The sequence below is a fragment of the Syzygium oleosum genome, unplaced genomic scaffold, assembly GCF_021117445.2.
Source record: "Syzygium oleosum isolate NSW1041296 unplaced genomic scaffold, Sole_v2.1 Sole_v2.07, whole genome shotgun sequence".
Classification (NCBI taxonomy): Eukaryota; Viridiplantae; Streptophyta; class Magnoliopsida; order Myrtales; family Myrtaceae; genus Syzygium; species Syzygium oleosum.
Genome location: NW_026607491.1, coordinates 3,589,096 through 3,614,440, shown reverse-complemented (window position 1 = coordinate 3,614,440; position 25,345 = coordinate 3,589,096). Strand labels below are relative to the sequence as shown.

Sequence of the window (25,345 nt, the reverse complement as noted above, 5' to 3'; positions counted from 1 at the left end):
CAGACAGTTGAGGACGGCGGTCGGCATTAGGTTGTGGCTGATATCAGAGGACAGCGGTCGACGACGGGAGGCGACTGGCATCAGGCGGCAGCAGAGGACGGCAAGAGGTTGCCAACGGGTGGCAGTGGATGGCGGCGACCAATGGTGGGAGGCAGCCAGCGTCAAGTGACAGTGGAGGATGGCAAACGGCGACCGGAGGCGATGGCGGGCATTGAATGGGCGGCTGGCTAGTAGCGAGGGTGAGCGATGAGTAGAAATTTTATTTCTCATTTCAGTTCTAGATTTAGAAAAGTAAAAATTTTTACTTTTGATTTCTATTCCAAAACTATTTCTGGAGTAGAATTTTGTTTCATAAATAGAAAAATGAAATTGCGTTATCAAACGGATGTCTGTTCCAAACCTGTTTCCGAAAATAGAAAAATAAAAAAACAGAGAAATCGAATGGTTATCATGCGCGCTCCAAGAGTCACTTACTGTTGTTCATTGGTGACTAGTGGGGTACTGGAAGTTCACTGCCTTGGATGGACTCGCGGTCGTACGAAAAGAGAGAAAATGGCGTTGTATCTTGGTTGTAGGGGAGCCAACAGGTTTACTCAAAGATAGATAAACCGCCCAACTTCAAGAAAAAAGGCGAAGTAGGTGCACCAAGTGCTTGAAGTACTAAAGAACTTGCTTATTTCAAGGCCCTTAAAAGTACTTATTACTTAATGATATGAACAGTTTCAATTAAGATGAATGAGCTTGCGGAATTCAATATGAAATCCCCGTTTCATTGAGTGATTACCATAAGATATTTTCTAACTAATCATGAAATTATGATTGTCCCAACCTGCGAGGAAATGTTTGTTCGAATAGTAATCACTTTTCACTTCAAACAATTCTGTCATCGCCGCTCCCTTATGATATCGGTAGCAGTAGAATTGGAATTATCTTAGGTTCGAACAACCTTGTCATCGCCGCTTCGTTACGGTATCAGTAAGAAGTAGAGTTGGGATTATCTTAGATACCTAAGATCGAGGGAAGATTGCGGAAGTTGAGATTAAATCGTGCGTCACTGGACTAGCCACGTCCACGGTGACTCGCTTTACTCCTTAAAGAAAAAGTCAAAGCCTGAAACGCCCCATCTTCCAGCTAGATTCGTGGAGCAACAGCAGCTCAACCACGTAGATTTTTCTGAAGCCACCCCGCCTCGTGCATGGATGCCACGTGTCCTCCCATCCCGGAGAACGCAGCTGAGGATCTTACAAAGTGATGAAAGGTGTTTAGGTTGAGTGTAAACACATAGTGTTGCAGCAAGATCTCTTATTTTCTTTCATATTGCTCAAAGATCAAAGGCTGAGAGCAACCAGCAATGAACTTGGCCTCACCCCGACCTTTCTGGTGACTCTCGCTCTCTCTCGCTCCTTCCTTCTTCTTGGCCTCTTCTCTCTCGACCCTGCAAACAGAAAGCCGGGAAAACGATCGACAACCATGTCACTGCTCAAGCCCAGCCAGCCCCCATCTCGCACCATCGCCATCATCGCGCTGGCGCTCACATTCACCCTCTGCTCGTCGTCGCTGGCAATCCTCCGAGTCACGGAGCACAACCCTCTCCTCACCGCCGAGGGCAGGTTCCAAATCTTCATGCGCAAGTACGACAGGAGCTACTCCACCCGGGAGGAGTACTCGCGCCGCCTTGGGATCTTCGCGGCCAACCTGGCACGGGCCGCGGAGCACCAGGCCCTCGACCCGACCGCCGTCCACGGCGTCACCCCCTTCTCCGACCTCTCCCCTGAGGAGTTCGAGAGCCTCTACACCGGCGTCAGGGGTGGCGGAGGCGGCCTGGGCTCCTCGAACGGCGTGGCCCCACCGGCAGAGGAGGAGGAGGTGAATGGGTTGCCGGAGAGCTTCGACTGGCGAGAGATGGGAGCTGTCACTGAGGTCAAGACGCAAGTGAGTGTGTTTCCTTTTGGGATATATACACTTGTTATATATCCCCTCATTTATAATTGATTAACAGACTGAGCTGGAGAAAGCTTTGCTAAAGTAGATTTAAAAAAGTGGTGATTAGGTCTTCTATGTAGTAGTAAGATAGAAAATAATTGTCAAATGTTGCCCTTTAATTCGGTTGTCTATGAAGACGCTGGCCCATCAGAGTGTGGGATTAAAAGGCAATTTCAGATTCATGGTATTGTAGATACAGAACTTGATTGGTATTGTAGACAATTGATTCTGCTGCAATCTTTTGCAAGAATATGTCAAATCTATTAAATTTCATGTACATCTTTCCGTTTCTATCATCCTGAGTTATATGGAGTTGAACCATTCTTTTTAGTCCCACCACCTACATTATATACAATTTGTATGATTATGGTGACTTTGTTCAGGGTGACCATTTATACGGTGTGATCTTGGAGGAAAAACTTATTTGATAGATGAAAATTTGTAAGCAAGAGTTGCTGTGGTGTAGTGGTTATCACGTTAGTCTTACACACTAAAGGTCCCCAGTTCGATCCTGGGCAGCAACATCAATTTGCACAAATTTCTCTCGCCATGTCTTTTCGGTGTTCACTCTTTCCATGTTTTTTGTCCATTTTATGTTGCGTAATGATCATAAACATATGTAATGTGGTAATTGCAGGGCTTGTGTGGTTCATGCTGGGCCTTCAGCACTACAGGAGCCGTTGAAGGAGCCAACTTCATCGCCACCGGGAAGCTTCTCAATCTCAGCGAGCAGCAGCTCGTCGACTGTGATAGCACGGTTAGCTCCTAACTCCAATTAACACAGCCAAATAACGTTAAAGAGAAATTCAGTGAAATCAATCGATTGGTGTTGTTAATTGTACTCGGAATTATTGCTGAAATCCTTACTTCGACTCGTATTTTTGTTGGGATTTTTTTTTCGAAGTGCGATTTGTCAGAAAAGACAGCATGTGACAGCGGCTGCCACGGAGGCCTTATGACGAATGCGTACAGGTACTTGATTGAGGCGGGCGGGTTGGAAGAGGAGAGCTCGTATCCTTACACCGGGAAACGCGGGGAGTGCAAGTTCAAATCGGATAAGATAGCTGTCCGGGTGGTGAATTTTACCACCATCCCCGTCGACGAGGACCAGATAGCAGCACATTTGGTCAAGCACGGTCCCCTTGCAGGTTCGGAATTCCGATTTAAGAATCCGTCTATCCTCCTTTTCCTTCCTTTATTCATTATTCATTCACGTTTGCGCTCAAAACATAAAACATCTGGCCCTGTCCGGTGAAAGATACAAGGCCTTACGATCTCATAGCTTAATCTAAGGCAAACATCGCGCATGGGCCATGCTGTTTGGTGGTATTGGTAGGTTCTTCCATGACTAACAAGGTTCATGTCGATCACAATATGATTAGAATTTCTGGGAAGGTCTTCAAATTTCCTAGGATAATCTTTCTGGTATGGGCTAGGAATTGTCTATATGCTATGTCTGTTTTGAATTATTTCAATTGTTAACTTAATGAATAAACTCAGCTAGGCTTCTGACTTGTTTAGTATGTATGCTCTTACGACGATTACGTGAAAAGCCCGCTACTAACCCGCTAAGTGCCTTATCGAACCGGCGTATAAACAGCTTCACTGATGAGCTCTTGGTTTCCGATCGCAGTGGGGCTAAACGCGGTCTTCATGCAAACTTACATCGGGGGAGTCTCGTGCCCGATCATTTGCGGCAAGAGATGGGTCAATCACGGGGTGCTCCTCGTCGGCTACGGAGCAAAGGGGTTCTCCATCATCAGGCTCGGCAACAGGCCGTATTGGATCGTAAAGAACTCGTGGGGGAAGCGCTGGGGAGAGCACGGTTACTACCGGCTCTGCCGTGGGCACGGCATGTGTGGAATGAACACCATGGTTTCGGCTGTTGTGACTCAAGCATCGGGCTGAGCTTTATCTTTCTCTTTCTACACTTCTTAAGTATCTCCTTTGTTGTATAATCATATAGATTACGGGTTAATGACGATTGAGATGCGCGGTATCCCTAACAATATGGAAGATTCGCAGGTCATGTAATGTGAGAAGGGGAAAGCAAATCTCAGGTGTTTTCTGTCCTGAATAATTTTTACATCAATTGATGGCACGCTGTTCTTCTGATCTTTGCAAGGATAACGGATCTAGCTCTGATATCACTTATCGAGAGGTTGCGCATAAGAACATTTTCCTATGGGCAAGTAAACTCTAATTCCAATAACATTTTCCTAAATTAACCGGAAGTAACATTTTTGTATCATCTACATATCGCAGCGTGGTTATGAAATTTAACTAGTCATGTTAATATATACCGAAACATCTACCACTCGGTTATTTACTTTAGAACATTGATTAGAAATGAGAAACTAGAACCAACTTAGGAACTTTAAACAAGTTTTGATCGAAAGAAATCAAAACAAGATTATCCGCAACATCGGGTCCCTAGTCCCATCGCGATTCGGAAAACCACGAACCTTCAACTCCATAGCTTTTGGACCAACGACTTTGCTGTTGCTGGCTTGATCCCTAGTCTCATCCCGATTCAGCAACAATAACTCTCTCATGGTGCATTACAGATGTACCGAGTAGTAGTGGGATGAGATTTTAAGATGGGTCACTAATTGCATGACAAATGAAAGGATTCTTTCGTTTCTCATTTTCTGGAAGCAGAAGATTCTCTTTTACATGTTTCAACCGCATCATCCTCCCAAACTCATGTTGATTCCTAAGTGTTTGAATGTGCAAAAACAAAGTTGTTCGACAAACCTTAAAGCGCAGATGAGTAATTCGAATATTGACGAATGATCCGAGCCCAACGAATTCACGTTGTGTCCTTAAGACAATTTATCCCTTCCACCGGTACCTAAGGTTTTTGAACAATTGCCTCTCAGGATAGAACGGATCGCCTTTCTTATGAAGCGGTACTTCTTCAAAGGAAACCTTTGAATGCAACTTTGCGGATTAATCGCTTGAATGACAATGATGAAAAATAAGAGAGTAGTAGAAAAATGCTGTGCGAAAACACAATTTTTTTTAATTTAAAAACAATGAAGAGTCATGAAGAACCGAAAAGTTTTGTTCGATTCACGAACAGACATATCTGTCCGAAAATAAATGGGCGAACAATCACGAACAGACATATCTGTCAAAAAAATAAATAAAATAAATAAAATTCTGAACACACATGTATGTTCGGTGAAAAACAAAACTGTCTGAACCACACTTCTCATTCACCTTCTATGGGATTTGGATACCAAAATCCCAACAATCCCCCACATGAATGAGACGTTCAAATATCATGACTCTTCATGCATGCATGAGATGCAATGTGCGATTATTCCATGAGAGAACACTGCATTGGGATAAGTAGTCGGAGACTTTGAACTTTCCCTAGTGAGACCTATCGGACTTACTCGGTCAATCAGTAGACTTGATGTCTTTGAACTGTCGACCTTTGGTGTAAGTCAAGACAATAGGAATCACACAACTATCTCTCAAATAAAGTTGGTTCTCACTGTTGTGTTCGTTTTGGCCATGAACACCGCCTGGTTTCATAAGTGCTTTTGAGAATTCGGCCTTTCAAATTCTTCATAAAAGCGGCCCTCACTTCACATTCACATAGGTGATTTCTGAATGTGTGGTATAACACATACCCGAAACAGAATCATTAAAAGCTTACACTTAACCTTTACATGTTAATACTGTCTCCATACTGGAATGAGTAGAAGTTGACAGTACTCTACAACGCCTGCATAACTTGGTTGTCCCTTTGAACCTAGATCTTGAGATTTCTAGTTAACTAAGTAGGGTTTCCGCTATGATGACTTATTTTATAGGCCTTAAACCCATTCCTCTTAATGTTTTCACAACTATCTCTCCAGTTAGGCCTTTTGTTAATGAATTCGCAACATTATCTTTTGACTTCATAAAGTCAATAGTGATAATTCCACTAGAGAGTAGTTGTCTTACAGTATTGTGTCTTCGACATATATGTTGGGACTTCCCGTTATACATGACATTCCTTGCCCTGCCTATTGCCGCTTGACTATCACAATGAACACACACAACTGGCACTGGTTTAGGCCAATTAGGAATGTCTTCTAAGAAATTTCGAAACCATTCAATTTCTTCACTGGCCTTATCCAAAGCAATAAATTCTGCTTCCATAGTAGACCTCGCAATACAGGTTTGTTTGGATGATTTCCAAGACACTGCTCCCCTACCAAGTATAAACACATACCCACTTGTGGATTTTGTGTCTCTTGTGCCGGTTATCCAATTTGCATCACAGTATCCTTCAAGTACCGCTGGATACTCTGTGTAGTGCAAAGCATAATTTTAAGTATGCTTCAAATAACCCAATACACGTTTCATAGCTCTCCAATGATTTTCATTTGGATTAACAGTAAATCGACTTAGCTTGCTCACAACACAAGCTATATTCGGCCTAGTACAGTTCATGACATACATTAGACTGCCTAGTATACTAGCATACTTATTTTGAGCTTTGCTTTCACCAGTATTCTTTGAAAGATGTAAATTAACATCTACCGGGGTCTTTACTGGTACAATATCTAGATTCTTGCACTTTCCAAGAATCTTCTCAATGTAATAAGACTGTGATAGAGCTAATCCTCCAGATGTCTTATGGATTTTAATCCCTAAAATAACATTTGCAACCCACATATCTTTCACATCAAATTTACTTGTGAGCATGCGTTTGGTTGCCTTGACAATCTCACTATCGCTGCTCATTATAAGCATGTCGTCTACATACAAGCACAAATGGCAAAACCATTGTGAGTGTTCTTAACATATACACATTTATCACACTCATTAATCTTAAAACCATTCGACAACATGACTTGGTCAAATTTAGCATGCCATTATTTCGGTGCTTGTTTCAAGCCATAGAGTGATTTGATCAGCCAACATACTTTCTTCTCTTATCCTGGAACAATGAACGCTTCAGGTTGTTCCAAATATATTTCTTCTTCCAAATCCCCGTTTAAGAAAGCCGTTTTCACATCCATTTGATGGATTTCAAGCCTGTACACCGTTGCTATGGCAATTAGCATCCTTATAGATGTAATTCTAGTAACGGGTAAATAAGTGTCAAAATAATCAAGACCTTCTCGTTGTTTGTATGCTTTTACCATAAGCCTAGCCTTATATTTATCAATAGTACCATCCGCTTTCATTTTCTTCTTGAAAATCCATTTACATTGTAGTGGTTTATTACTAGGAGGAAGGTTAACCAATTCCCAAGTATGGTTTGACAAGATGGATTCAACTTCACTATTAATAGCTTTTTTTCAGAACGGGGCTTCTGGGGATGTCACAGCCTCTTTAAAGGTCCGGGGCTCATTCTCTAACAAATATGTTAGAAAATCATGTCCAAAAGACTTAAAAGTTCTTTGTCTTTTACTACGTCTAGGTTCATCCTCCATAGGATCGCTTCTAGGTGTAATATCCCGAGGTCTCTTATCAATGTTAATTGGCTCATATACTATGTTATACGGAAATATATTCTCGAAGAACGAAGCGTTCCTTGACTCAATGATCATATTAACATGTATATCTAGGACCTCAGACTTATGAATAAGAAATTGATATGCATTACTATTAATAGCATATCTAATGAAGACACAATCAACGGTTTTCGGTCATATTTTAACCTTTTTAGGTTTATAAATCGCAACCTTAGCCAAGCACCCCCACACCTTGAGATATTTCAAATTAGGCGTTCTACCTTTCTACTTCTCATAGGGAGTTTATTGTGCCTTTTTGTGGGGTACTCTATTTAAGATAAAATTCGCCGTCAAAACAGCTTCCCCCTACAAATTCTGTGGTAAACCAGAATTAATCAACAATGCATTCATTGTTTCCTTTAAAGACCGGTTTTTCCTTTCCGCCACTCCGTTAGCTTGTGGCGCATAAGGAGGAGTAATTTGGTGAATAATACCAAATTCAAAACAAATTTCTTTAAAAGGAAATTCATATTCACCTCCTCTATCACTTCTTATCGTTTTAATTTTTTTATTTAACTGAGTTTTAACTTCAGACTTATAAGTTCTAAAAGCATTCACAGCCTTATCTTTGCTACTAAGCAAATAAACATAACAATACCTCGAACATTCATCTATAAAAGTGATAAAATACTTCTTACCACCCCTTGACGGTATTGCTTTCATATCACATATATCTATGTGTATTAAATCTAAAGGTTCTGTGATTCTATTATCTATAGAATAAAAAGGAGGTTTAGAAAACTTAGATTCAACATACACTTGGCATTTTTCACTCCGACAGTCAAATTTTGGCAATAACCCCATGTTCATTAATTTCTTTATTTACTTATAATTAACATGTCCTAGTCTAGCATGCCATATATCAGGAGACTCAAGCACATAAGCAAAAACAATTTTATTCATGACATCATTGGGTGCAATAGTCATTACATTTAACTTGAACAGACCATCACTAAGATAATCCTTTCCTACATACATCTCATTTTTGGAGAGTACAAACTTATCAGATACAAACACTAACTTGAAACCATTCTTGCTAAAGAGAGATTCGGACACTAAATTCTTGCGTATGTCTGGCACATGTGGCACATTGTTTAGTGTCACAATTATCCCAGATGTCATCTTCAGAGCAACCTTTCCAACACCTTCAACCTTAGAGGTCGATAAATTACCCATGTAGAGTATTTCATCACCTTTCAAAGGCGTGTAAGATGAGAACATCGATTTATTGGCGCATATATGACGAGTTGCTTAAGTATCAATCCACCATTCTTTGAGGTTTCCCACCTGTTGCTCTCGGATATTATAGCAGTAAGATTGATATCATCAACACCATTGGAAATCTGTTCCACTACATTCGCCTTAGTCTTCTTTCTTTTCTTGGCTCTATAGTCTTTGGCATGATGTCCAGAATTTTCACAATTGTAGCATTTGCCAATGAACTTTTCAGGCCTTGGGTGGATCTCTCTCGATACTTTTTCCTCTTCTTGTTGGTTTTCGATCCTTCTTCAACAACGTTGGCCCTTGAGACTTATAGATTGCTGCCAACTTTCTTCTGAGAAAGCCTATTGTCTTCCTCTATCCTCAATCGAACAATTAAGTCTTCAAGTGATAACTCATTTCTCTTGTGTTTGAGATAATTCTTGAAATCTTTTCAAGACGGTGGTAACTTTTCAATGAAAGTAGCCACTTGAAATGATTCACTAATCATCATACTTTCAGCATGAATGTCATGCATGATCACTTCAAGTTTTTGAACTTGACTTAAGACGGTTTTAGAATCTACCATCTAGAAATCTAGAAATTTGCTGACAATGAATTTCTTCAACCCAGCATATTCTGTTTTGTATTTCTTGTCCAAACTTTCCCACAACTCCTTAGCCGTTTTCAGCGGACTATAAATGTTGTAGAGGGAATTGTCTAGACCATTGAGGATATAGTTTCGACACAGGAAGTCAGAATGCTTCCATGCATCTACAGCAGCAACCTTTTCATTGCTTGTCTCTCCTTCATCCAACTTAGGAGCATCCTCAATGAGGAACCTTGCCAAATTCAAAGTGGTGAGGTAGAGCAACATCTTCTGTTGCCATCTCTTGAAATCAGCCCCATTAAACTTTTCTGGCTTCTCTCCATGAGTCGGAACAGACGCAATAGGCGTCATCGATATTGTAGCCATTTCTGTTACGAAGACAGAAATTATTGAAAAGGCAACTATACAAACACAGAAAATTGTCTTAAGATTGTTGATTCCTAAGTGTTCGTATGTGCAAAAACAAAGTTGTTCGACAAACCTTAAAGCGCAAATGAGTAATCCGAATGCTGACGAATGATCCGAGCCCAACGAGTTCACGTTGCGTCCTTAAGACAATTTGTCCCTTCCACCGGTACCCTAAGTTCTTGAACAATTGCCTCCCAGAATAGAACGGATCGCCTTTCCTATGAAGTGGTACTTCTTCAAAGGAAACCTTTAAATGCAACTTTGTAGATTAATCGCTTGAATGACAATGATGAAAAATAAGAGAGTAGTAGAAAAATGCTGCGCGAAAACACAATTTTTTTTTAAATTTAAAAACAATGAAGAGTCACGAAGAACCGAAAAGTTTTATTCGGTTCACGAACAGACATATCTGTCCGAAAATAAATGGGCGAACAATCACAAACAGACATATCTGTCAAAAAAATAAATAAATAAATAAATTTCCGAACAGACATGTATGTTCGGTGAAAAACAAAACAGTTTGAACCACACTTCTCATTCACCTTCTATGGGATTTGGATACCAAAATTCTAACAACTCATAGCTATATTCCCATGCAATATGTGCGGAATCCACTCTAAAACAGTGGATACTGGATAGTAGTAATCTACAGCATGTCCTCGACAACAGCACAGGCTATCCTTTAGTTATCCCCTTCACCATTACAGGCCTTATAACCATCTTCTTGAGACCTATTATGACCACAGCAGCTCCCTTTTTAGTGGATCTGCGAACCCTAAAACATGTATTTGAGGACTAACTTGGCATTTGGATTTATGATTTTTTTGGTAGTTATCCCCTTAATAATGCATAATGGAAGCACATAGCTTTGATCACAAATTTATGGAAAATGAATCCAGCTTTAGATATCAAAACAAAGTAGAATTGGAAGATTGGCAATTGAGAAAAGAGGGGAGAGTTGGGGAGAAATTTCCAAAGGATAGATAGAAGAAATGAAACTCTATATTTGATTAATATCCAATCAAGACAAGATGCTAATTACAAAAGTTGAAAAGACAGCATTTAAAACGTCATCGGCAACTGGACCCTAATTCTAATAATAACATTATCCCAACTTAGGATCCCAACTAATCATGTTCATATAATAGATATATATTCACTATTGGATTATTTACTTTAGAGCATTGATTTGCAATGAGAAAATAGAACCAACTTAGGAAACCTAAACATGTTTTGATTGAAAGAAATATAAACAAAACTATCCGTAATATTGGGCCCCTATTCTCATCCTGATTCGGAAAACCACAAACCTTCTGCTATATAGCTTTTGGACGGACGACTTTGCTGGCATGGTTCTAGTGATATGATGCGGAAATCTGATCAATTATGGTGCTGAAGTTTTTTCTAGTGCAAACATTTCCTCATCTGGTGGAAAATTATAAATGAGCTATTTGAGTGCCGTCGCGTTGTGATCATCTTTAAGAAATAAAGTTGATTAAGAGGGACCACCTTTTGAAAGATTCTTGAGTGCTCTCGGTATACGTGAGTCCGGCTCATCAATTTACGTCATTGGATGAGGTGAGAACCCACCTCATCTAATAGTGCAAGTGATTTGGGCTCGCATGCACCGAGAGAGCATAGAAGTCTTGCTCCTCTTTCTTCTTAGTTCTGCTCTGCAATCATCAAATGTTTTTGAATTGTTTTCTCTCTCTGGGTAAAAAACAATGATGTGTCGATAGGTGAAAACCAAGGGTGACACAATTGTGGAAAAAGAAGATACCAATCATACAGTCCCGAATAGAATCTCGTCGAGTGCTTTTCTATGTTGACACCCCCCACCAACAACACCCCCACACCCCCCCCAATACAAAAAACCTAGTAAAAAGCTGTAATCAGCCACATGAGTTAGACTATAATGCTTAAAAATAAATGTCTTATCTCTGAACACAACTCAAGTGCCAAGGTAATCATGCATAGACGTGCATTACTTGCATACATATATGCATGTAGTCACTTCTCGATATGTTTGGTTTGTTTTACACCAGTAAGACAGTCATGTACCTGTAAGACTTCTTAGACTAAATCTTCTCAACCAAACACAGTCCAGGCCTTTAAATTTGCTGTCAGCTCTGCTTCCACTAAAGCAAATTACGGCAGTTTGAAATTCAAAGCGATTTACATTCTCCAGGATCACGCTCCTGGAAATTCCTTATAATTGCAAATCACAACCCTAACATTAACCGATGCAGTGTAATCCAAGAATCCCACGACAACAGCTATGAAAGTCTATTCTTGGGTTTAATTGATAATGGCTAACAATTCTCAGGACCTTTTAAACTCGTGAATGTGCATCTATCTCATGCCCATCAACCCTCTTTTAAATTTAAGTATGGTACCTCTTGCTACTTTTTCTCATTTTGTGGAGTGCTTAGGAGTAGGAGTCATTACACTATCTTTTTATGAAGAAGTCTCCATGAGTTCACCTTTTAAAAAGCGTTCATAGTTCTTCTATCGAAGGTAAAACTATAGGAACCGAGTAGCAAAAACATTTCTTGAACTTTTTTCTTTTTGGATAAAAAACGCTGACCCCAAAGGATAACGTTGTCGTCTTTGCACGACTGAGAAAAATAGCGTTGTCATCTTTCATCTTTGGAAAAGATACCAACATCGATGTCATTTTGTAATTACTACATGTGGCCTAAGAGCACTGGAAGTATCTACCAACATTATTCACGTTTGATATGATCCATACTTTTATGGTCTTGGTCTACTCTTTTTTTTTTTTTCAATCCCTCACGGATGAAGTATTGGTCTATTATTAAACGATCACATCAAATAGTTAAGAGAGACAATTTCATACGAGCACGATTCATCTCATGAACTATATTAGTCTTCTTTGATTAAGTTATTTATAGACATAATATGCAACACAAAGTGTTTTTAAAAACTTTCAAGGGGTTAATTGAATAATTAAGCAATTAGTTTGTATGTGGTAGATTTGGTGACCAAATCATAATGTGTTCGGCTCAGAATAATTTCAAAGGCTATACATGTCGTCATGTGAGTGGAGCCTTACATATGCACGTTAACAAAACAAGGAAAAATTACCATAACAGTTCTAAACCTATTGAAATTATGCTAATTCAATCCTAAATTAGCATAATTTAGGATTGAATTCTGCTCTGCAATCATCAAATGCTTTTGAACTGTTTATATTCTCTCTCTGAGTCAAAAACATTGGTGTGCCGATTAGAAGCTCGTCGAGTGCTTTTCTATGTTGGCAGGCCACCAAACCCCCTCCCCCATAAAAAAAAACACCTAGTGAAAACCTTTCTTGAACCTTTTTCTTTTTGGATAAAAAACGTTGACCCCAAAGAATAACATTGTCGTCTTTGCACGACTGAGAAAAATAGCGTTGTCGTCTTTCATCTTTGGAAAAGATACCAACATCGATGTCATTTTGTAATTACTACATGTGGCCACAGAGCACTGGAAGTATCTACCAACATTATTCACGTTTGATATGACCCATACTTTTATGGTCTTGGTCTACTCTATTTTTTTCTTCAATCCCTCACGGATGAAGTGTTGGTCTATTATTAAACGATCACATCAAATAGGGGAAAAGTGCCAAAAAAGTCTTAAACCGTTTGCATTAGTGCCAATTTAGTCATAAACCTTTTTTTGATGCCAATTCAGTCCTAAACTTTTTAAATTGGTGCCAATTCAGTCCTAAACCTTTTGTTTTGGTGCCAATTTAGTCCTTCGGCCAATTTTTACCGGAATTTGACGACGTGGACGCCGGCCGGTCACCGGCGCCGACGTGGACAACTTTAATAATATTTTAATATTTTTTTGAATTTTTATTTTTTTTCCTTTTTTTCTTTTTTTTCCACTTTTTTTTTTTGGTCTTTCCCTCCTTCCTCTGGCCGGTTGCCGGTTCGGTGACCGGCCAGAGGCCAGAGGCCGGCGAGCTCGACCTCGCCGGCCACTGTCGAGGGTGGCCTCGCCCGGCGAGGGCGAGCCTCGCCATGGTCGGTCGAGGCCCGACCTCGCCCGACCATGGCACTTGCCCGACCATGGCAAGGCTCGCCCTCGCCGCGGCCTCCGGCGAGGGCTCGAGCCTCGCCTTGGTCAGGCGAGGCTCGACCTCGTCAGATCCGGCGAGGTCGGGCCTCGCCCGACCATGGCGAGACTCGCCCTCGCCGCGGCCTCCGGCGAGGGTTCAAGCCTCGCCATGGTCGGGCGAGGCCCGACCTCGCCGGATCCGGCGAGGTCGAGCCTCGCCCGGCCGACCTCGCCGGATCCGGCGAGGTCGGGCCTCGACCGACCATGGCGAGGCTCGCCCTCGCCGCGGGCTCCGGCAAGGGCTCGAGCCTCACCATGGTCGGGCGAGTCCGGTGAGGTCGGGCCTCGCCCGACCATGGCGAGGCTCGAGCCCTCGCCGGAGGCCGCGGCGAGGGCGAGCCTCGCCATGGTCGATCGAGGCCCAACCTCGCCGGATCGGCGAGGTCGAGCCTCGACTAACCAAGGCGAGGCTCGCCCTCTCTAGTGGCCGGTGAGGTCAAGCTCGCCGGCCTCTGGCCTCTGGCCGGTCGCCGGACCGGCGACCGGCCAGAGGAAGGAGGGAAAGACCAAAAAACAAAAATGGAAAAAAAAAGAAAAAAAAGGAAAAAAAATAAAAATTCAAAAAAATATTAAAATATTATTAAAGTTGTCCACGTCGGCGCCACTTCGGTACCGGTGACCGGCCGGCGTCCACGTCGGCAAATTCCGGTCAACATTGACCGGAAGGACCAAATTGGCACAAAAACAAAAGGTTTAGGACTGAATTGGCACCAATTTAAAAGGTTTAGGACTAAATTGGCACTAATGCAAAAGGTTTAGGACTGAATTGGCACCAATTTAAAAGGTTTAGGACTAAATTGGCACTAATGCAAAAGGTTTAGGACTGAATTGGCACCAAAAAAATGTTTAGGACTAAATTGGCACTAATGCAAAAGGTTTATGACTTTTTTGGCACTTTTCCCCATCAAATAGTTAAGAGTGACATTTTCAAACGAGCACGATTCATCTCGTGAACTATGTTAATCAACTTTGATTAAGTTATTTCTAGACATAATATGCAACTCAAAGTGTTTTTAAAAACTCTCAAGGGGTTAATTGAATAATCAAGCAATTAGTTTGTATGTGGCAGATTTGGTGACCAAATCATTATGTGTTTTGCTCAGGATAATTTCTAAGGCTACACATGTCATTTTGTGAGTGGAGCCTTATAGATGCACATTAACAAAATAAGGAAAAATTATCAAAACAGTCCTAAACTTATTGAAATTGTGCCAATTTAATATTAAATCTTTCTTAAGCCAATTGAGTTGTAAACCTTTTACATTTGTGCAATTTAGTTCATTCGACAAGAAAATTTTTAGTGATTTCAAAGCGCCACGTCAATTACTGAAATGGCGTCCTAGAATAAATTGATATGTGTCCGCTGAGTTAGAATAAAAAATAAATAAAAGACCAACTTCTCCCTTCTTTCTCCTCCATCCTTCGTGAGTTGATTAGCAGCAGTGGGAAGGTGACCTTCTACGGCCATGGCCGTCGTCACCTTCGTTGGCGTCCCTCCTTGATGACCCTCGTCACCTTCATCGGTGTCCCTCGTCCATGGCCTAATGAGCTGTCATCACTCGTGGTCATGGCTCCAGATCTGGCCGAACTTCCAGATCGAGCTGCCCCTTCCGACGTTGCTTGGCGCTGACGACGGCCATGAATAAGTGACACGATGCTTGAACGGGTTTGGCCATTGATGGCCAGATCTGGAGTTTTGGACAGTGATGTCGAGAAGGTGACGATGGCCATGGACGAGGGATGCGATGCCAGATCCGGAGGTTGGAAAAAAATAGAAAAAGACGGAGCCGGAGGGGAGGGCCAACCGTGAGTGACGTCGGTAGGGGTCCTCCATCATCCATGGCTGCAAGCTTTGCTTGTCCATGGCTCGCAAGGAGCCTTATCCACAGACATGGCAATTGCGGATTATCCATGGCTGTGAGTTTTGATGGCGAGCTCTACATTAGCAATGGGTGTGATGCTTTGAAACCACTTAATATTTTCTCCCATCCAATCAATTTTAGCTAGAAATTGCTGATGTAAATGCCGGCGTCCTACATGGCGCAATCGACGTTGACATGGACAATTTAAATAATATTTTAATATTTTTGTAATTTTTTTTATTTCTTTTCCCTTTTTTTCTTTATTTTCTTCCCTTCTTCCTTTGGGAGGTCGCCGGATGCGACCGGCTAGAGGCGAGGGCCGGCAAGGGTGACCTCCTAAAGGAAGAAGGGAAGAAAAAAAAGAAAGAGAAAGAAAAAAAGGAATAAAAAAATAAGAAAATTATTAAAATATTATTAAAAATTGTCCACGTTAGCGCCTGCCATAGCACGTAGGATAGCCGACGTCCATGTCAGCGCCGGCCGGTCAAAATTGACCGGATGGACTAAATTAGCATAAATAAAAATGATTGAGGACTCAATTGGAAAAAAAAAGGTTTAAGAATAAATTGACACAATTGCAATGGGTTTTTAAGACTTTTTTTTGGCAATTTTCCCAACAAAAAAATATGTATGAATCCCTAGAATTAGTCAAGTTGAACAAAGAAAACACGGGAAAAATTCAGAAAATTTAAATAAATTACAAAAATTGTCCATGTTAGTAGGGGTTAGCAGCCGGCCATGTCATGAAGGACGGCCAACTGACTAAACTACCACGTTAAGGGTTTCCGGTCAAAATTGGTTAGATGCATTACATTGGAAAATTATCAAAATGTTTATAACTAAATTGGCCAAATTAAAAGTTCAGAACTAAATTGGCTGTTGTACAATAATTTTACGACTTTTTAGATAATTAATTTTCCTGATATAACTTCTAAGTGAGTGAATGGAGTAAAAGTTTATAGGAGGTATCTGTAATCAAAAGTAGTAACTGGACGAGGCTGTAATTTTTTTTTTAAAATAGCAATTTTCCTTAGTAGGAAGCAAGTAATTTTGCTTTGTGAGACAACAATTCGCTTAGGCTGTAATCAAAAGTAGTTTATGGATGTAAGTGAATTCGCTTCCTTAGAATGACTTTGCACGACCAACAAAAATAACGTCGTTGTCTTTCTTTTGTATAAAAGAGACGAACTGTCATTTTCTAATTTGCTACAGGGGGGCCCAAGAACACCGGGAGTTCCTATCCACATTATTCACGTTGGGTATGACCTAGACTTTTGTGGTCTCGGTCTGCTATTTTTTTACTTGAATCTATGAATCTCCATGACTACGTGTAAACCATAGAGTAATGTGTATGGTTCCCAAGGTTGATCTGAATGGAATGCTTAGGTATGAACATATTATTTGTTGCGTCTTAACCAAGCGTTTAACCACTCGACCAGTCTCTTATCGATGAAGTGTTGTCTATTATGAACACTGACATCCAATAGGTATGAGCGACTTTTTCATATGAGCACTATTTATCTCGTGAACCACGTCGATGACCTTTGATTAAGATAGTACTAGACGAATTTTGTTATAAAATGTTTTTGAAAACTCTCAGGGTTATGTTTATGCAGATTTAGCGATCAAACCACTACATGTTCAGCTCAGGATACTTTCTAAGGCTACAACTGTCGCTTTGTGAGTGGAGCCTTACGAATGCATGATGTCGAGTTAGAAAAGTTTGGATATACCATGCATGTGGACATGTATTAAGCCTTGGTGGAACCGAGCTCGACCGTCGAAATCTTGAGATATGCCTCGAGGGACTTAGGCCTGAGTGCCAATGTCCTAGACTCAGATGTCAAAGTCCCGAGCCAGGCACCAAGGTCTTGGGCCAGGCCTCAAGGGACCTAAGTCCCATCTCAGGGATTTCGAGCCCGACCTTGAGGGATCGTGGCCCTAGCACGAGGATCCAAGGCCTGGCCTTAAGGGAACCAGGCCCAATTGCTAGGGTCTAAGGCCTAGCCTCAGCGGAACCTAGGCTCGTGCCGTGAGGTACCCAAGCTAGCCACTGGGGCCCTTGGCACAAGCAACGAGGACTCACACACGGCTGCTAGGGTCCTTGGTTCAACCTTGGGGGAACCAAGCCCAAGCGCCAAATCCCTAAAGACTTGGTTCCAAGTGCTTAGGGTTTGGGAAAATGACACAAATAATCCCTAAACTTTGGTTAAATATGCAATGTGGTCCTTGAACTTTAAATTTGTTTAATGTGATCCTTAAAGTTTAGCCCAATACTCAATGTTGTCCCTAACTTTAAATTTGTTCAATATGGTCTCTAGACTTTACGTACATGTTCAATTTAGTTTTTGAATTGTATGAAAAATGTTGAATATTCTTAAATTGAACTCTCTCCTGAGAGTGATTTGTAATTTGCCAGATTTGGGCACTCTTTTATCGGCCTAATTCCCTAAAAAAAATCCCAATTTTAGGTCAAGTCCCAAATTTATCTCGAACTTTTTTTTGTCTAAAAAAAAACCCCAAACTTTAGGTCCAGTCCCAAATATGTCTCGAATATTTTTTTGTCTAAAAAAAACCCCAAAATTTAAGTCCAGTCCCAAATATACTCCGAACTTTTTCTTTGTCTCAGAAAAAACCTCAAACTTTAAGTTTAGTCCCAAATTTGCTGCAAATTTTGTTTTGTGTAAAAAAAATCATCAAAATTCAATTTATTTTCAAAAATATACCCCCGTGATCAAGTCTCAACTTGACGTGGTACTTCCATGTCGATAACAAATCCACATTAACAAAGTAATGAGGCTTTTTTTTAGATAAAGAAAAGTTCGAGGCAAATTTTGACTCAACCTAAAAATTGGGTTTTTTTTTATATTAAAATTTTTTTTGGGGGTGGATTTGTTATCATCCCTAACTTTCATATTCTAGATCGGTCAACAATTTTTATTGGGTTGGATTTGTTATCGAAGTGGAAATGCGACATCGGCCTGTACCTATCACTCCATTACTTTGCTGATGTAGATTTGTTATCGACATCGAAGTGCCACGTGAAGTTGGGACTGGCTAACGGGAGTATATTTTTGAAAATAAATAAAATTTGCTGATTTTTTTACACAAAACAAAATTCGGGTTAGATTTAAGACTGAAGTTAAAGTTTTGGGTTTTTTTCTGAAACAAAAAAAAGATTGGGGTAGATTTGGGATCTAACCTAAAGTTTGAGGTTTTTTTTTTAGACAAAAAAAAGTTCGGGATAGATTTAGGATTTGACCTAAGTTGGGTTTTTTTTTGGAATTCACTCCTCTTTTATCATACCCAAAAACAAAAAAACTGCTTCACCGAAAGGCTGAGTTGGTCGTTGGAACGACTGAATTGGACTACCTGAGTTCACCTTCCAATTCTCAAATGTCTATTCTCGTACCAACATTTTTGCAGAGTTGATTTTAGTGATGAATTTAAATGGTCAACGTGTAAGTCAACATTTCCCTATTATCATCACTTTCCCTTATAAGCAACCAACAATGTCATGGGATCCTCCGATAAGATCACAGACCAACGAGAAATTCCTCTCCAACCTCAAGCTAGCTCTCATTCATGGCTGACAGGTAAAAACCTACCTCTCTCTCTCTCTCTCTCTCTCTCTCTCTTTGGGAGCTCGTTCTCTCCACTCATTCTTTCTTCTATTGCTTGTCTACAGCAAGAACAGCAAACCCACCGCAGAAGAAAATGAAGAGGAGCGAGTTGACGAGAGGAAGTACTTCGAGAAGGTGCTCGACGACGTCGTGAGCCTCAACTCCCTCTTCACCGTCGCCGTCTTCGTCGGTCTCTCCCTCGCCCAGCCGGGCCAAGTCCATAGCCTCGAGGACGACGACACTTGCCACCCGGACATCAAGATACGCAAGCGGCTTGTAGCCTTTGAGATTGCCTCCTTCAGCTGCTTTGTCTTCTCCGGCTTCCTCGCCAAGACCGTCAAGATCTTCCTCTATATCTACAAGAAGCGGGATGGCTTGCCCGGCGGCGTCGTGAAGAACCCACACCGCCAGTGGAAGAGCCTTGTCGGGTTCTATTTTTCGATCTACATGACCATGGTCGGGTGCCTACTGCTGCTCCTGGCCATGGTCGACGTCGTCCAGATCAAGCTCGGCCGGCTCTCGTGCGACAGCGAGTTTGCAGTCAGCACTGTCTCCGTCATGGTCGGCACCATTGGCCTCAGCCTGCTGATCTACTTCACTACAGTGACCTACGGCCTGGTGTTCACCGCCAAGAACGCGCCGCCCCAAGGCAAGGCGGCGGAGACCAGCAAGGGTGTTCCCGCCGCGGTTGGGAAGGTGTGACGATGAGAGGCGAGAAGTTCATTAGTAGGGCAATCTAAAATATGGACTTATCATATAACATATATCCAGTAAGATGATATATCGTAGGTCCATGTATGTACGGTATGTCTTAAGTGAAGGTGCTATCTTCTCGTGCATTCCATGTTTATTGCACGTCCTTCGAATGAGTTTCCATTTAATAGTCGACATTGATTTACAGAAATCATACATTAACTGAATGTGACAACTCTCGCTAAGTGCTGAATTGATTACTTCTTGAAATGTTCATCGAAAAAATAGAGTACACACATTGCCAAAAAATTTATGCAAACGGCCTGATCCACTTTGATTTGAGCATCGTGACAAAAATTATATACAACCAGAATTGATCGATATATTCCTCCAAACAAACGGGAAAGAAACGTAAGACAAAACGTAAATCATGGATCAACTAGGGCCTCTAAAGGGTTTGGTTAATAATAAGAAAGATGAATCTTATGTAAGTACTGTGAAATAAGATTTGATCGTATACAAGGGGATTCCCTAAATATTCATTCCAAAAAATATGAAGTTCGAAACAATTCTTGATTCGAGGATTATGACTCTTGCTTTTATCAAATCAATGATATATGAGATCGTTTGTGTAAGTTTTTTTCTACTAGCAGAGTTACTGGTACTGTTAATCCATTTGAAAAGGCACAAAATTGCTTAAAACTCCGTCTTTCTTGCTTCTGATCATGTACGAGGAGTAGCCAAAAACAGAAAAAAGAAAGAAAACACATAAGTTGCGGGGCCAATGCTTGTCTCCACGAAAGACCGAATGGGACAGACATGTGGCAGCCACTGCTTTTTCTCCGTGAGCTGGCCACTTACGTCTCTTTCATTCTTTTACGGATCGGCAATACTTTGGCAATCAATAAAAAATAAATGGAATAATGACACAAAATAATCCTTAAATTTATGCTTAATGTACAATATAATTTATGAATTTTTTGCCCAATATGCAATAAAGAGACAATATTGAACATTTTCATTTCAGGGATCACGTTACACATTGGGCTCAAAGTTTATGTAACACATTGAATAAATTAAAAGCTCAAAGACCATATTGAACATTGGGCTAAAAGTTGAGGCACCACATTGAACAAATTAAAAATTCAAGAATCACATTGCACATTAGGCCAAAGTCCCAAAATAAATTTAAGTGTCTGACTAGTTATTAGTGGCTAGATTAACAAGAGCAAAATTAATTACACGAGTAGATTATCATATTTGACTTCTTAATAAGAAAGATCCAAATGTGTTATCAAACAAGCAAGAACCGTATGAAAGTGATTGGCTTTTTTTCAATGTCGAGTTTTCAAAAGAAACACTGCCAACACAAAAAAGTAAAAACCTTCAACAGATGGATTTCGAATGTTGGCATGTGACGGTCATTTGAGTAGTTACTTACTGTGAAAATATATACGTGTCATGATAGTGAAAATGTATTTTAAACTTCGTGGCAGTGAAACATGGTGTGATTGATAAATCACGATTGCCCACTTATTATGAATCTCGTTCTACTTGGCACCATGTGTTTATGTATCTCGCTATTGATTGATTGGTTACTCCTCATTTCATTGCCACGTGATGTTTTCGTCATATAAAACGCCTTCTCTATGATCATCCCTGACATTGGGAAAAAAAAGAAGATATATCTGGTTTACGCTATGAAGTAACGTTAAAAATATTAAACAGATTTTTCAAAATATTTCAACTTTAAGAATGCACATATTGTTAGTATCTCATATTCGAGCATCTCAAATGTAACAGCATTTATGAACTGATCTTAACACTTTCAACACTATTTATAGTGTAGTTCTTTAGCATCTAACAAATAGTACGACCCCCTCCTCTCTCCCCGCAACCTCATTCCAAAGAGAAGCAAAATGACCAAGATGTTTTCTTATGATTGAAAGAGGTAAAGTAAATAATGTGGCCCACCCTTCTTGACATTTGAAAAATTCTTTACTTATACAAGTGTCCACTAGCAGTATGTTACATCAATTAATTTATTGATTTCACGTCAGAGAGGTCGGAGTCTTTAAAAGATAACACAAATGCAATCGCAAAAATGTTCACCGCTAAGAAATCCAGCTCGGGATGCATGACATTGTTGGATGTTTGTTTGTAAAACAAACAAAATAATGCTTTTTCCTTTGTCCCACATAGGAAAGTTTTGAGAAAGTGGGCCACTTTATAACTGTGAATATCTTCTTGCTCCTTAGAGTAAAGAAGACAATGGGGTGTGTGCTAGTCCACACAATACCCGCGTGCAGGTGCGCGATTATTAGGCGCACTTAGCACTAATCCCTTTATTTTTTATTTTATTTCGTAAGGTTATCTCATTAATCTTTATTAGTTGAAAGGTTGTTTTTTGTTTATTAAATAATTTTCGAAATTATGAAAATTCGGAATTTTATTTATATATATTTTATTTTATTTTATTCCGAATTTTACATGTGTCTTTTCAAGATAACTTTTGGAGATTATTCTTGTTCAGTTTTCAATATTTCCCGAAGGGTTGCATTTGTTCAGTTTGCAACTTCTTCCGAATGAATATCTTTGTTAGCTTTGCAACCTTTCGTGAAGAGTTGCATATGTTCTTTAAGACCGATTTCTATATATGTCAGTTTTTGGCAAGAAGGAGAGAAAAAATCAATTTTTCAAGTCTTCTTTCGAAAACTACGGCCATCATTTTCAATTGTTTCCTAGAGAGACCTTGGAGAAATACTAGAAATGCTATCTAGTATTCTCATCTTGAGACTTTGTTGTATCCTGGAGGATTTTGCCGGTGACCATTAGCAACATTGTGGGGCAAATAAATCCTTAAGAAAAATGATATTACGCCTCAAAGTCTGACTTGATTGCTCTTTTGATTCGAAGCCATTTTTTTTACAACAGACATATGATGAGAGAAATCCAAGATGTATACCAATCATCTGAAGATATTAGGTCTACAAAGTTTGTAAAGTGAAGATTGCGGGGTGGACCATGGCAGGGCATGAAAGTTTCCCCCTTTCCAACGAGCCTCGCCCCAGCGGGACGGCGCTATAGTCACTTGGACGGATAAAATTGTCATCCCTATGGTCCGCGCGATATTTTGTACACACTCCACACAGAACCTGCCAATGTAGTGGCAGGTGAGGGTAGCAACAACTAACAAACTTCAGGTCCGAGGATATTGAACGGAAGATGCACATCAACTTCACTCGCTGTCCAAGCTTACTGTGTAAAAAACGGTGGCTTCGGTGCATCTGCGGGTTGCTATCTCCATCTTCATGACATTCTGCAATCATGGACCGAGGTTAATATTTGGTAATTCTAGCTCATTACGGACTCCATCTAACGTCCAGCAGACTCCACGAGCATTCATTAGGTAGACCCGTTTTGTAAAGATGTGATGGATAGACACTCAAATCACGTCGATATAATAAATCTTCGAATCCGACAGATTCTCGTGATTCGGTCGGCTCGGTGTAATAGAACGAGTTCAGGCGCACACGAATCGGTTCGTACAACCAAATGGTCGTGCGACACGTTTACATTATTCGTGTGCGGTCAGAATTGCGCCGAGGTTCAATTTAAAGGAAGAAAAACTAGGAATTGTCTCCCACACTAAGCCTCGGCGCATGGTTGCATCGTCAAGTCTAAAAGGCTTAACAAGAAAAGATACAGAAGAGCAAATAGAAAGGATATCTCTCCCATGGCGACTCCCAGAAACGGGCATCTCTCTTTCTATCCCGAACTTTTACTATGATTTTTCGATGCATCTCTTGTTTTCTCGCTGCATACGTAAATCGTTATGCTTTTGTTTCTGACCTTCTCCTCTTCATTCTCTAGGAATGGCGTGAAAGTAGAAGAAGGGGACACGGTGGACGAGAGGAAGTACTTCCAGAAAGTGCTGGAGGGCATCGTGGGGCTCAACTCGTGGTTCACGGTAGCCATGTTCGTGGGCCTCTCGCTGGCGAACCCTGGCCAGGTCCACAGCCTCGAGGAGGACCGCCCCGAGTGCGACCCTGACTTGAAGCTCCGCAAGCAGCTCATCTTCTACGAGATTGCGTCCTTCAGCTTCTTCATCTTCTCGGGCTTCCTCGGGAAGACCGCGAATATTGTGCTCTACATCTACGAGAGGAAGAAGTACACGGACCCTCACAGGAAGGTGCCCAGCCTTGTGGCGTTCTATCTGGCGATCTACGGGACGGTGATTGGGTGCCTGTTCTTGCTCCTGGCGATGGTCAATGTCGCTCAGATCAAGCTCGGGAAGCTCTCGTGCGGGAGCGATTACGCGGTCCGCACGGTGACCGTGCTGGTGGGAGCAGTCGGAGTGGCTCTGATGATATATTTCTTCACGGTGTCATATGGTATGCTGTTCACAGAGAGACCGATATGCAAGGCTAGTCCTCCTAGAGATGCTTAAACCCATGTTTGAATACTTTATAAGCTTTGTCAGACTTATATATCGTGATGAAGTGTTGTCGAGGAAGATGTAATCCTATTGCTACGCAAAGTGGTCATTCTTAATTCATCTTGCGAAGAAGATGACAGTAGGCATCTCAAATTCATTGTCCTGAAATGTACTTGCCCCCGTCTTTCACTATACCGTCGTTGTCACCGTTGCCGACCCCGGCCACATCCACCACTGCCATCACCTACCACCCTCTTCACAAGAATCATGGGAGTCGCTATTTGGATCACCATCACCGACCTTGGTTATGAAGTCATGGACCTCCAATACCACCAAACAGAAGAAGTATTAAGAGAGAGAGAGAGAGAGAGAGAGATGACTAGGGGTAGAGAGCATCTATGCAGCTCGTGGTGTCGGCCAGAGACAAGGAGCCGAGGCTGGCGCGATGGCGGCTAGAGGTGGACACCGGCTCTAATGAGGCGGGTGACCACTCTAGCAGGTGGTTGGCTGCAAGCACCACAACCATACACTTCCTACAAAGCATAATTGTGAGTACTAGCAGCTCACTCATGCTACGCACGAGTCCACATATGCTTGAAATAACACTCTGAAACTTATGACCAATGAAAATTGGGAGATTTCTTCGGCATTAAAGATCTGTGCAAAGAAGTTTCTGCAATTTCTACAGGATCAGATCCCATTAAGTTAAGCATCAATCAGCGAACCGAGTTCGTCATATGCAGGCTGTTTTGCAAAATCAGATATCTAGGCTAAATGGTCTAAATTCAAAAGGAAGACAAGAAACTTCAGACGAATTGAGTTTTCTCCAGGAGAGAAATAACTATTTTTACTCAAATAGAGTACAATTGGCAGCCTGA

The 25,345-nt window shown here is 41.1% G+C and overlaps 3 protein-coding genes and 1 non-coding gene across 5 annotated transcripts; all 4 read left to right on the top strand.

Annotated features, from left to right (window-relative positions):
- Positions 1–1,291: 1,291 nt before the first annotated feature.
- LOC115690722 (probable cysteine protease RD19D) lies at positions 1,292–4,018 on the top strand. Its single transcript, XM_030617174.2, has 4 exons — positions 1,292–1,932; positions 2,621–2,740; positions 2,888–3,131; positions 3,617–4,018. Exons 1-4 carry the CDS (start codon positions 1,471–1,473, stop codon positions 3,889–3,891), a joined length of 1,101 nt encoding a protein of 366 aa, XP_030473034.2. The 5' UTR covers positions 1,292–1,470; the 3' UTR covers positions 3,892–4,018.
- TRNAV-UAC (transfer RNA valine (anticodon UAC)) lies at positions 2,435–2,507 on the top strand. The gene has a single exon. It is a non-coding gene; the product is annotated as a tRNA-Val (tRNA).
- A 15,187-nt stretch (positions 4,019–19,205) lies between the features above and the next one.
- Positions 19,206–20,251, top strand: LOC115690683 (uncharacterized). 2 transcript variants are annotated; one of them, XM_030617117.2, is made up of 2 exons: positions 19,206–19,309; positions 19,402–20,251. In XM_030617117.2, exons 1-2 carry the CDS (start codon positions 19,299–19,301, stop codon positions 20,036–20,038), a joined length of 648 nt encoding a protein of 215 aa, XP_030472977.1. In that variant the 5' UTR covers positions 19,206–19,298; the 3' UTR covers positions 20,039–20,251. The 2 variants fall into 2 exon arrangements, with proteins under 2 accessions (XP_030472977.1, XP_056169386.1); XM_056313411.1 differs by having other exon boundaries at positions 19,223–19,309; positions 19,411–20,251.
- Positions 20,252–23,589: 3,338 nt separating this feature from the next.
- On the top strand, positions 23,590–24,659 carry LOC130134365 (uncharacterized). The gene is made up of 2 exons (XM_030617120.2): positions 23,590–23,785; positions 23,903–24,659. The coding sequence occupies exons 1-2, from the start codon at positions 23,766–23,768 to the stop codon at positions 24,477–24,479; spliced, it is 597 nt and encodes a 198-aa protein (XP_030472980.1). The 5' UTR covers positions 23,590–23,765; the 3' UTR covers positions 24,480–24,659.
- Positions 24,660–25,345: the final 686 nt, after the last annotated feature.

Coding starts and splice junctions, on each gene's coding strand:
- LOC115690722 (XM_030617174.2), top strand. CDS start 1,471: ATGTCACTGCTCAAGCCCAGCCAGCCCCCATCTCGCACCATCGCCATC. Junction 1,933..2,620: donor TCACTGAGGTCAAGACGCAA/GTGAGTGTGTTT, acceptor TGGTAATTGCAG/GGCTTGTGTGGTTCATGCTG. Junction 2,741..2,887: donor TCGTCGACTGTGATAGCACG/GTTAGCTCCTAA, acceptor TTTTTTTCGAAG/TGCGATTTGTCAGAAAAGAC.
- LOC130134365 (XM_030617120.2), top strand. CDS start 23,766: ATGGCGACTCCCAGAAACGG. Junction 23,786..23,902: donor ATGGCGACTCCCAGAAACGG/GCATCTCTCTTT, acceptor TTCATTCTCTAG/GAATGGCGTGAAAGTAGAAG.